The 12,325-nt window shown below is 40.8% G+C and overlaps 1 protein-coding gene across 5 annotated transcripts in view; it reads right to left on the bottom strand.

The window, feature by feature from the left end:
* The window catches only part of cora (coracle), a 32,028-nt gene that overhangs the window by 3,507 nt on the left and 16,196 nt on the right, over nt 1–12,325 (bottom strand). For 2 of the 5 annotated variants that reach the window (XM_043418528.1, XM_043418530.1), the window contains exons 2-13: nt 10,340–10,504; nt 10,112–10,259; nt 9,563–9,857; nt 8,613–9,124; nt 8,120–8,259; nt 6,649–6,735; nt 5,990–6,217; nt 2,026–5,604; nt 1,358–1,465; nt 1,103–1,213; nt 581–685; nt 96–305 (exon numbers count right to left, since the gene is read on the bottom strand). In XM_043418528.1, the coding sequence (XP_043274463.1) occupies nt 96–305; nt 581–685; nt 1,103–1,213; nt 1,358–1,465; nt 2,026–5,604; nt 5,990–6,217; nt 6,649–6,735; nt 8,120–8,259; nt 8,613–9,124; nt 9,563–9,857; nt 10,112–10,259; nt 10,340–10,492 (5,676 nt within the window). In that variant the 5' untranslated portion in view covers nt 10,493–10,504. The remainder of the gene's footprint in view (nt 1–95; nt 306–580; nt 686–1,102; nt 1,214–1,357; nt 1,466–2,025; nt 5,605–5,989; nt 6,218–6,648; nt 6,736–8,119; nt 8,260–8,612; nt 9,125–9,562; nt 9,858–10,111; nt 10,260–10,339; nt 10,505–12,325) is intronic. The other 3 variants (XM_043418531.1, XM_043418533.1, XM_043418532.1) reach the window with 3 other exon arrangements.

Raw genomic sequence — 12,325 nt, 5'->3', positions numbered from 1 at the left:
GGAATTGTCGATCTTGAAACAATAGTTCAGGCACACAGCAACATTTTTCGTCCACGACTTCCAAATTCAATGAATTCATTCGAGGAAAAACTCACAGTGATGGTTTCGACGGTTCGGGTCTTGCTGGAAATAGTCTGTGAACTAACAATTTCACCGGTCGCGCTATAGCTTCCATCTTCGTTTTCCAATTCGACTTTTCGCGTTTCGGTTGCGACTAAAGGTACCGTTGTTGTGGCAGTAACGTTGCTGGCTGGTTCCCCACTGTAAACGTGCTTTTCCGTTGCGACTATTCCAGCGGGTTCCCCCTGCGAATAATTATAACAAAATTGAAAAATATTTACCACGATAAAAACAGCGTTGCTGAAGAAATATTAGAGTTAGGTAGCATTTAGTTATTTGATAATCCAATAAATGTAGCATTGATACCAGTTCGAGAAAAAAAAAAAAAAAATTGAAAAGACACATCATAATAACAGCATGCGATAAGAATTCGATAACTTCCTTATTTTGTGTTTGTCTTACGTTTTCCCGATGTCCCGTCGATAAAAAAAACGTGAACCTTTTTGAATGGATGAGTTACCTGATAATACTGATTGTAGAAAGCTTGTTGATCTTCGTCGAGGTCAATTGGCGTGCCCGAATCACCGCTGCTCGAGCTGGATGTACTTTGACGGCGTGAGTACAGCTACGCCATGCAAATTGTTAGCCAAAAGCCGTCGATTTTGATGAATCAATGATTCGAAGAAAAAAACAAAAAAAAATCGAATGTAATGAAATCGTTGATATTAAAAAATGAACCATTCGTGTAATTCGGCGAGGTCGACAATGATTTTTGTTGTTTACGTGTTGAACAAAAGCGAATTATTCATAATTCGATGTTGTCAGCGTGAATTAGTAGATTTTTTGCAAATTATACTCAAATCAAATGTATTTAATGCACAATAATGAAAAAAAAATATATTTCATGGTCAATGCGACTTTGTGCCCAATGAATAATTAAAATGATGTATGTAGCCACACTTACATAAACGACAAAATATAATTACAACAATAGTAGTAATGATGATAATAACCAAGCGAAAAAAAAATCGTTTCTCCATACCTGTTCCCCTGATAATACATGACTCGTCGTCCTAACTTCCTGTGTAACGACACGTTGCTCTTGCCTTGTAGCACTAGTTGCCGTCGTGTGAGCTACAGTCTTTTCTTCGACCTAAGTTATTCGAAAAAAAATGAAAGAAAAACGAATAAACACCAAAAATAAATGAAATCTATTTTACAGATCCTAAAATTGCATGTTGCAATGAAATGCAAAAATTATACCAAAACAACGATCGGTTGAAATATGAACACAAACCTGACTTGTCTTCTGGTTCTTTTCAAGATCCTCGTGCATTGTCGCCGTGCGAGTCGTTACGGCGGTAGCAGTCATGTAAGGAGTTCTACTGTCTTCCGGTGCTTCGGCCTACACACATACGACAAACTACCATTGTCACTAATACGCAACTTTTTTACTATACGTTTATAAATGGCATTTTTTTTCTAACAAAAATATGCACTCGCATTGAAAAAAAAAAAATATAAACAACACAATGTATCTAGCGTTATAAAAAGTTGCAAACATGCTGAGGAGAAGGGAAGAGGATCGAAGTGGCTTTTCAGTTTGTTAGTCGGATGACTTTACCTTCGAGTGTTACGAGTGCTCATTGCAAATCGATTGCAACGGGGTGTTTCACTATAAACAATTTGGTGCGTGCGGAGACTGATAGAAAATAGAACTGTGGTGACACTAATTGAATGTTCAATTAGAATTAGAATTTTGAATGAACATTTTTGATTATTGGCTGTTAACATCAGATAAAATTATTGAAACAGATAATTTAGCAAATTTCAAAAAGTCTCCCAGGAGACGCAGTGGAAATCTTTCCTTCGTCGAGTCAATTCGACAAAGTACTTTTCCGTTAATATTTTTGTACTTTTGGTTAACGATCAGTCTCAAAAACACGAAATTAATATATTCCTTGCCTTGTTGACTTGTGTCGAAACGACAACTTGTCCGGTGCCACCAGGCGTCAGATCTTCAACTTTCTCTTCAATATTTTGTACAAGTCCTTCTTGATCCTTGACGACGGATTGTTTGGTGGTAGTTTTGACGATGGTCGGAGTGTTGGCCATAACAGCGCTTTTTTTCGTTTTCGTACCGGCATTTTTGGGGGTGGCAAGACATTCTTCGGTGAGCTCATCCCGATCGACGGGCTGTCCGGTTTTCGCGTAAATAACACCGTCTTTGATGAAACTGTCGTCGTCACCGAAGATTTCTTGATTCGAAAGTTTGCCATTTTTCTCGTATATCTTGCCGTTTTTGACGAAACTTCCGTCGTTGCCGAAGGGAGCTTGGGTTATGGGTTTACCAGATTTGTCGCAAATAAGACCTCTTCGCACGCAAGTTATCGTTATTATCGTGTAATATTTGTCGAGAGGTCGTCCATTTCCAGCGCAGACAACGCCCTCCTTAACGATGTTGCCGTCGCTATCGAACGCCGCTTTTTTCAAAGGATTTCCAGATTTATCGACGACCACACCATCGACAACCTTCAATCCTTCTGGCCCGAAAGCCTCCTGCGTTAGCAATTTCCCATCCGGGCCGTAAACTCGTCCGCCTTTGACGTACGAGGTTTCCGGGCTCAAATTACCGAGGCTCAATGGCTTGGCGTTTGTTCCATGAACCAGGCCTTCCTTCACAGAGTAATTATCTCCAAACGAATGAAGATCCAACGGTTTGCCGGTCGAGTCGTATATTCTTCCATTTTTAATGACGCTTCCAGCGCTATCGAAATTTCCAGATTCAATTGGTTTGCCATTCTCATCGCATATCAAACCATAACGCACGAAAGAAATGGTGATGGTCGATCGTTGTTTGTTGTTGAGGGGTTTACCGTTGGGTGCGAAGATCGAACCACCCTGGATGTAACTTCCATCCTGGCCGAAAGTACCTCGAGAAAGTGGTTTCATATCTTTTCCATAGATATAACCGTTTTGAATGAAATTGCCATCGGGACCGAACGAGCTGTGATTCAATGGTTTGTCGTCCTTGCCGTACAATCGACCTTCCTCGACGTACGATTCTTTCGGTAATTCCGTACCGGCGTTGAACAGCTGTCCACCCCATCCGTAAATTAAACCGTCCCTTATGTAAGTACCGTCCGCTCTGAACGCCCCTTGTTTCAAAGGTCGTTCATCTTTGTTGTAAACAATTCCATTTTCAATGTAACATCCATCGGGCAAGAGCGAAGCTTGATTTTTGGGGATTCCTTTCTCATCAACGATTCTTCCTTCTTTAACTGCCAAGTTGTCGGGGCCTTGATTGTCCTGAGTCAAAAGTTTGCCATCTCTGCCGATGATCAAACCATCTTTGATTTTGTTACCATCAGGACCAAAGATTCCCTCGGTAATCAAATGGCCGTCCTTGTCGTGCAAGACACCGGCGGCTACGTAAGAACCATCAGATCCGAAGATATCTTTGTTGAGCGGTTTACCAGCTCGATCGAATATCACGCCGTTCATGATGAAGCTATCCTGAGGGAGTGATGAGCTGAGATTCAAAAGCTTCCCGTCTTTGCCATAAACTTGTCCGTCCTTGACGAAACTTCCGTCGGGTTTGAAGAAAGAAGCTTTCATAGGCTTTCCATCTTTGTTGTAAACTCTGCCTTCCTTGATGGCCGCACCTTCCGGCATGAGGGAATCCTGATTCAGAGCTTTTCCGTTTTTCGCATAAACGACGCCTTTCCTTATGTAATTTCCATTCGAACCGAAAGATTCTTGTTTCACCGGTTTACCGTCTTTGCCGAGAACAAGACCGTCCTTAATCGTCAATGAATCATGACCGAGAGACCCGTGGGAGAGCGGATGACCCTCGGCGTTGCAAATAAGACCTTCGCGAATGACAATGTCATCGGGTTTAAAAAGACTTTGATTCAATGGACGACCGTTTCTGTCGTATATCGAGCCTTCCTTGATGAAACTTCCATCAGCTATGAGAGGAATTTGGCTCAAAGGATAAGTGTCTTTACGATGAATTATTCCATCTCGCACGAAACTACCGTCCGTTTTGTAAAAAGCGTGTTTAATAGGTTTGCCATCTCTGCCGACGATTTTACCATCTTTTATGTGCGAGCCACTTGGCAAAAGGGAAGCTTGGGTGAGGAGCTTTCCATCTTTGCCATAAATCAAGCCATCCTTGATCACGGACCCGTCGGAACTGAAGCTTTCATTTTTAACGAGTTTACCGTCTTTTCCATAAACTTTACCCTCGGTTATGTAATGTCCTTCGCTTCCAAGATCGCCGCTGGAAAGAGGTTTTCCATCGCGACCGTAAATCAAGCCATCGACGATGTAAGTTGCGTCGGGAAGTACGGCCACTTGATTCAAGGGTTTTCCAGCATCGTTGCAAACGATACCACCGACGATGTGATTTCCATCGGTACCATAAGATCCCTGAGTCAGTGGTTTTCCGTCGTGAGCAAACAACAATCCATCTTTCACGTAAGTTCCGTCGATAGCTAATTTCTCGAAAGCCAAAGGTTTTCCGTTCTTCGCAACGATTTTACCGTCACGAACGATAGCGTGGTCCGGACCAAGTCCTCGCTGATCGAGAAGGTTGCCATTGGGACCGTAGATGAGACCGTTTTTAACGCAATTACCGTCGGTCCCGAGCGCAGCTTGATAGAGAGCTTTGCCGTCTTTGCCAGTTACGATACCTTGAACAATGTGAACGCCGTGCGGTCCGAAGTCAGCCTTTTTCAGAGGCTTCTTATCCTTGCCAAAAACTTTTCCCTCAATTATGAGGCTTCCCTCAGGCCCGAGGGAGTTTTGATCCAACGGTTTTCCCTCCTTCGTGTAAATGATCCCACCAATTACCGTCGAACCTTCGGGCAACGGTAGGACTCGATAGGCCGGTTTCGCTCCTGCGCTTCCTGGTATAATAACGCCTGCTTTCGACGCTGCGTTTTCTGCCCGTTGTTCCCCGGCGATCATAGCTGCCGAAGCATTTTTGTCGTCAGGCTCACCCGATGGAATTCCTTTTTGAGCTTCCTTCAATCCCGCCGATTCGACGTAATTAAGGCCAGGTGTTTGTAAACCGGCTGGCGCTTTATTCAACGCGAGATCTTTTGTCTTACGTTTTTCCGCTGATTCAGCTACTTTTTTCTCCTCTCCTGGAGCGTAATTGAAAGCTAAGCCTGTAGCTTTTCTACTGGCTGATGTTGGTGACTGCGGATCGTGAATCCCCGGTGACGCGGGTCTGTCCTCGTAAGAGAAACCGTGTGGCGTGAAAGGCTTTCTCGTTGGTGACGATTCCGTCTCTTCGTAGTCATAGGGCTTCGTGTAACTCGGCAGCTTTTCCGAACCCGGCGAACCAGCTGATTTTTTACTTTTTTCGTTCGTCAATTGTTGCTGTTGTTGAGGAGTTTTCTCGGTCGCTGAAATATTTGATTCTAAATCACTCTTGTCTGTTGATTCGTCCAATTCCTTGTTCTTCTTGTCCTTATTCTGCTTCGATTGATCCTTGTCGCGCTTCCGGAACAGCGGAAAACCACCGACGGGACTCTTTGTTTTCAGAGGGAAATAGTAAACAAATGAAATAAAAAGAAAATCAAACGAGACATGCGATAATTCATACATGCTGAGTCTAATTACACAATGCATTTTTCACGCTTTATTCAGCACTTTGGAGCGTTTTTACTCTACCATCTCATGCAGAGATTTTCAAAATCGAATCTTTAACTTTAACATTTGAGAGTTTTTCCGAAAGATTTCGAAAGACTTTTTCAATTGAATAAACATTCAATTTCGTTGACTCTGATCTCAAATCTACAAACAAGCTACAAAGAAATCGCTCTCGAATTAAATACTGTGACGTAAAATATCTAAAATTGCAAAATTTAATTTTCCAACCTGACGCGATCTAACGCCGGAGGATTCTTCGCTTTACCTTAGCTTTTTCCTTCTTCTCTTTATCCTTTTTCTCCGGAGATTCATCGATTTTCGGTGTTTTTTTGATCGTTGAATTTTCATCGATGTTGCCAACGACCAAGCTGTCGTTAATCGCGTCAGAATTGTTGAGATCGTTATGATTCTCCTTCTCGTTCTCGTTGTTCTTGTCCTTCTTTTTTTTCGAAAGTCCACCGGTTGGAAGAACGGCTATTCCTCCGACGGGTTTCTAAAACGAAATAAATCGATTGAACAACGCAGAATTGATAAAAAAAAATATCCACCAACTTGGGGTTGGTGTTGAGAATTACAACACGAAAACATTAAGCTTTCTCAACTTACACCAATAGATACAGGCTTCTTATCTTTTTTCCTTATTATTTCTTTCGAACATGCATCGCGCGTGTATTTTTTCAATCCTAAACACCTCCTCGAGATAGTTCATGCAATTTTTTTTCGAGATCGTAGGCCTTTTATGATGAATAAACAGCAGTTTTACACCAAATTGGTACGAGACGCAAGGAAAACAAATAAAATATTTGAAAAGTTCTACATAGTGCGATATAGTGGTGAATATGAAACAGAGATGAGCATGACACGATTTTTTGGTGATTTTTGTTTCTTTTTCTTTTTTTTTTCTTTTCGTCATTGTATCTATACCTTTTGGACACGATCCGCGTCATACTCTCCTTCCAGGCTACTGGTACTGCTAGCCGATGTCGTTCCAGCACTTGTTTTTCGAGTCAGCTATCGGTGTTAGTTACGTGACGGTTAGTTATAATTGTGAAATGAGAGTCGAAAGTTACGGATGATTTTGTGATGTTTCGTGTGTCTGTGTCTTTTCTCGTGTTCTTTTTTTTTCTTTTCATTTCAACATTTACTGTTTATTACGTATTATAATACACGTATGAAATGTTGCAAGGAGGAAAATCAAGGAGTGACAACGATTCCCGCCAAATAAGTTGTCTCGACTTGGCTCATGCAATTTCTAATCTTGCAGACTCACTCAAACTCACGCGTACTTCTCTCCTAAATGTGTCATGGTTTTTCGTTTCTTCGTTTCGATATGGAAATATTGTTTTGAGTGGTCGCTTCGAGCTTGCTAACGAGACAATGAAATAGTAGTAATTTCTTTTTGTTTTCTCAAGCTTTCATGACTTCTTTTGCGATCGATGATTACCAAAGCAACGAGATTCCTTTGCATTGTTCGCAATTCTGTGGATACTGGAGCGTCGTTTTCAACAGATTTTGTTTGTACAACGACGTAAAAAGATAGAAAGAAATCTCGTTGCAATAGCAATATAAAAATTTTTTTTAATTCAAACTTGCAGCTTTTAAGAACTATTACAGCGCTTTTATCAAATAATTTGAATGTATTAATGAATCGAAGGTTCTCGAAACAACCAGTGATAAAAATACGTTCATGTGTTCGAACATATAATTCAAGAGAGTTCGTTGCACATTCATCAAATTTCTATATAAAGTCGGGCATGCCTATGAGTGACATGCCAAACTACGTATGAGAATATGACTTTTCGTCAGTTTCAACTTTTTGAGGTCTGATCATTCGATTAGACGCAAATAACTCTTTTTTCTCAATTTCATTATTGAATTCCTTTTCTGAGATGACCTCAAAAAGTTCATGAATCTTAGCTAAAAGTGCACAGTGATTTGAGTGTGTGTTCTTGATTTTCGTGTTCTATGAATTGCTGTAAAACCTCTTTCTTTTCTTTTTTTTTTCATTTGCATCGAATATTGTACCAATTGGTGTCCCGATATCGTTATTTCATGTTAAGATGTAAAAAAACCGAAAATGGAGCATTTCAATTTTGTGATAAGGTGAATATAAAATGCTAGGAAAACCGTCATCGAGATTGTTGCGCTCTTTACAACGGTCTCTTGAAACTAATCAAGAATTTTTGGAAAACATTTTTTTCGGATGCTCTTTCTTTTTAGTCAGTTTATCGTATACGATTTTCTAGACTGAACGACAGTCGTATCGAAATGAATCGTTTAAAAAAAATAAAACAAAGTCGTCCAATATGTTTACGAGTTTTGGTATAACAAAAATTACCTGATGAAAGACTGATTTGAAAATATCAGTAGAAAAGTGCAATCGAATGCAGCTCACCTTTTCTTTTTGCTTTTTGATCGGACTGGGTTTGTTGTCGATGTGTTCCATGTCTGGGATCATCGCGGGTTCGTAACTCATGGTGTGTCTCTTGCTCGGCTCAGATCCGTAAGTTTCGACTGGTCTGGGTCCACCTAAAGCTACATGGTCAGACCACGTGTTCGAGGATAAATCGGGGAATGACAGGAGCAACTAATACGTTTCGTACTACGAAGGATTTTCGATGTAGAAAATAAATAAAGAAGATGATTTCGAAGTTCAGATCGTTCAAAAGCAACAAAAAAGCATCATATCCATTTGAATCGTTAAAATGATAAACTCGATAAAATTAAAAAAAAAAAAAAAAATGAATCGCAAATGGTTCAGAAAAAGTGTAAAATGGATTTCCATAACTTGAATTTGCCTAGGACGTGGCAAGATTGAAAAAATTTGGGTTTCGAACGATGTAAAATTCGACAGCATGAGAGAACTGCAACGATTTTTTGATACTCACCATCCATGCTTCGCGATGTGAGTCGACGTCCGCTCAGAGACCTCTCAAATTGGGGGGGTTGTCTCTCGATAGGAGTTTTCTTCGTCTCGTAATGGGTTCTCCCGGAATACCGGAAGCGTGAGCCCAAGTGAGGCAGTATGCCGACTTTTTTCACGGGTTCGGGGCTCATGAGTCGGAAGAAGGTGTGATGTTCGACGCACACCTTCCACAGTTTTTTCGCTGCTCTGTGGTTTGCGAGCTTGAAGCCAATCGTTGATTCGAACTGTTCGAACTCGCCGGGTCTTATTTTGATGTAAAAATTGTGCCTCTTGTACGATATCTTGAGAATCTTCGGCCAAGCGAAACGATTTATTCGCAAGCGATCGCGGTGGACCAGCAAACCGGACGAACATACACCGAGCAATATGTCAACGCCTTCCGAATCTTTTGCAGGATGAAGATCGACACCGTACATTGCTAATTTTTTTGCATTCTCGAGATAATTAAGCTCAGCCTCGGATGGCGTCTGGCCCCTGAAACACACGCAAACTTTATTTCAATTTGATTGACTTTTTTCTTAATGCTGACTTTTCGTGAAACCTACTGACTGAAGAATCGAGACTTTTTTCTACCATTTTCATTATTTCGTGGATTCGCGAAGAATCAGATTCTTTGTGAACATAAAATCTACCCAATTAGTTTCTAACGAAAGTTTAATATTCGGTACTAACATTGTCTTGACAGTTCTTCCTTCACACTTTTTTTACTGTTCAAAAGAATGTTTGACCTTCTGTCGTTTGACTTTCGACCTCGCTTTCTTTTATCGTTTTGCATTGATAGAACTCCAACTTCGTTATAATTGTATCAAGTCAAAAAATGAAAATGATACGAAAACGTGGTTCCTTTGAGATTGGATGAGGATAGAACTTGTTTTGACTGCGAACAATTTTTCTCCCCAATGCTTCACTTACTTATGCGATTTGTGAAGATCCATAACCTTTTCGACCAATTCGGGTGATTGAATAGGAGCGAATTTAAAATCCTTGAGATAAGTTTTACCGTGTTCATCAGCATCGTAATCACCGACTTCGGATTGTACGAGATAAGACCCCAAAAGGGCATGGGTCACGAAAGAGCACGGCAATCGACCAGTTATTATGTCGTTTCGTATTTGCAAACATAACTGATAGCGCGTTATGTCCTCTTGCAATTGAGCTGGGTCTGGAGGATAAAATTTCACTTCGAAGTTGAATTTCCAGGGCTCGGCTGTTGAAAAAAATTTTTAAATCATATTAGAATAGGAATCGAGAAGAAAATTCACGAGAACACACATGGTTCATGAAATTAATCAATTTCTTTCATTCGTTCTGTTACATCATTTATTCGTGAACTTACGAATTCGTGAAATTACGTTGAAAAATGGCAAATAAAGTTTTCCATTTCATTAGCAAAAGTTTATACAATGGAGATTCTTAACTGCGTCATTCTAAGAAGAAAGTTATGAAAAATTGTATACTCACTTTTCATAAATTTGCTAATTCGTCTATCAAGATCGAGCCAGTTTCTCGGATCGTGTTTGTCTTCATAAATAAGGCCGAAGTAATCCTTTTCGAGTAGATTCATACTCTGGCATATTTTGTCAAGAAGTTCTTGGCCCTTGGCCTTCCTCTGGAAAGCAAAAAAGTAGGATGATTAATAACGAGATATGGGATCGAGAAAAATGTTTAATTTATATCTGCACAGCTTACCTCGATGGAGAAGTCTTTGACAGTGCCATCGGGCAGGGTGACCTTGGCGATGGTATTTTTGCCCTTGTTGATGGGACTCTTGTTCGGAGAGCTAGTGCCATTTTCTGCCATCGCGTCACCGGCTTGTCCTCCAGATTTTTGCTCTTCGGGCATCCTCCAGTTTTACTATAAAACCAAAAGTAAAAGCAAACAATAAATAATTCATTCCTTCGGAAGAATATTCGTGCGCGTATTCGAAGCTCTTAGCATTCTCATGAGCCGTTAAACTACTCCTTTTGCGAGGGAGCTCTAACGATTTTTAGTTGAAATATGTGAAAAATACGGCTGCTCGAGAAACAGGCAAAAAATATCGCGTGAGACACCTGTTAACATTCCATTTACAAACGTACTGTACACTCCTCGAGGGTAGACAGTGTACTGAAATAATCAATATTTTCTGTGAGGGTGCCCACACTTGGTAAGTTTGTGGAGGTGTGTACACGCGAGTGTGTATCCGCAGTCATATGAGAAGCAGACGACAAGCGAAGCTCGAAAAAGGGCTGTTCGTAACGACGTCAGAAACGTTGTCGTCCGTTGGCTCCTCGCTATCGAGGATTTTTCGTGTCAGCCAGCCAGCCAGTTCCGTAACTCTCACAGAGTTCCTCGACGTAGTTGAAACTCTTGGTATACACTATCGCGATCGAAATATCAATAGTAGAATATTGCTTTTGATAAGTTATCTCTTACGAGGCTCGTACTGAAATCACATTCGGGGCTCTCCCTACATATACTTCCATTTCCGGTAACTACACGAGAAAATTCTATCCTACCAACGAAACCGAGCAACGAGCACGCTGTACCTGTCTCCTTGGAGATTCCAATCTTCAAATTTTCACAGTTTTCCAACGTTCGATATTCCTGGGATCCGACTGTACAGCTTCGTGACTCGAAGCGATATTTCTACTTGCTTCTATAAATACAGGTCAAAATAATTGAACCACCGAACACAAATACTGATTTTCACTTAATCCTCGAGACTTTATGAAATTCATAAGTTTCCATCGCTTTTGAGTAACGCGGACAAAAATTGGAGAAGTCATCCAAACAGAATTTCGTGGGAGCTGAATATTTTTTGTGCGCATTCAACACCATTTTCCCGAAGCTCAATCGAAACGATCAAACGCTTGTCAACGAAATATTTGAATGTTGCAACAAAATGTTTGCTTCGATCGAGTTTGTTCGTGACTCGTTTGAAGAAGTGAAAAAATATTTGAAATCGAAGACTAGCATCGAACGGCGAGAAATTTAGTACCAAAAAACTCAACGACGAAGAAGCGCATTCGCAAATTTACTTTCATTAATCGTGTCCTCGATAATTGCAAGTAACTGAGAAGAAAGAAAGAAAAAAGTGGGGAATGCTAGAGATCGTTGAATGCATTTTCTGCACTCGTTTGAAACGCTCCTCGCACGAGGATGCCCCAATAACGGAGAGACTCCACGACGAGTGCTCCCTCTCTCTCGTCATCCTCTTTCATTATCGAGTTCACTGTGTCTCGAGTTATAATGACTCAATTATGGCGTATAGTAATACGTCGAGCTAAGGTACCGAGTACGACACTAGAGCGTGGAGGAATTCAACGATGTCCCGTTTCGCAAGCTTGAGTCTTTGTCATGCGTTGAATTTCTCGGTAAACATTTACGTTTCACGACTTTTCCTGTGGACTAACGTTTTGTCTCAGCACGAAAGATAAATTATTTTTTTTCTCAAGTTTATTTTTTCTCCGCGGCGTTATTATCTCGGAGCGTCTAAATGGACGAGGCTCATTTTGTGCTATCGCGGGGAGAAGAAACGAGACCTTTGAGTCGCCGGAGAAGGAATTTCGACTGTTTTGTTTGGGGGAATATCGTTTTCTCATTGAAAATCCTTTGAGGGGATTAAAAAAGTATTTTCACGTGACGAAGGGGGTTGAAATTCCTCGAAAAGAATAGAAGCAACGCTCGCGATTC

The sequence above is a fragment of the Venturia canescens genome, chromosome 5, assembly GCF_019457755.1.
Source record: "Venturia canescens isolate UGA chromosome 5, ASM1945775v1, whole genome shotgun sequence".
NCBI classification, from domain to species: domain Eukaryota; kingdom Metazoa; phylum Arthropoda; class Insecta; order Hymenoptera; family Ichneumonidae; genus Venturia; species Venturia canescens.
This window is presented reverse-complemented; position numbering and strand designations above follow the sequence as displayed.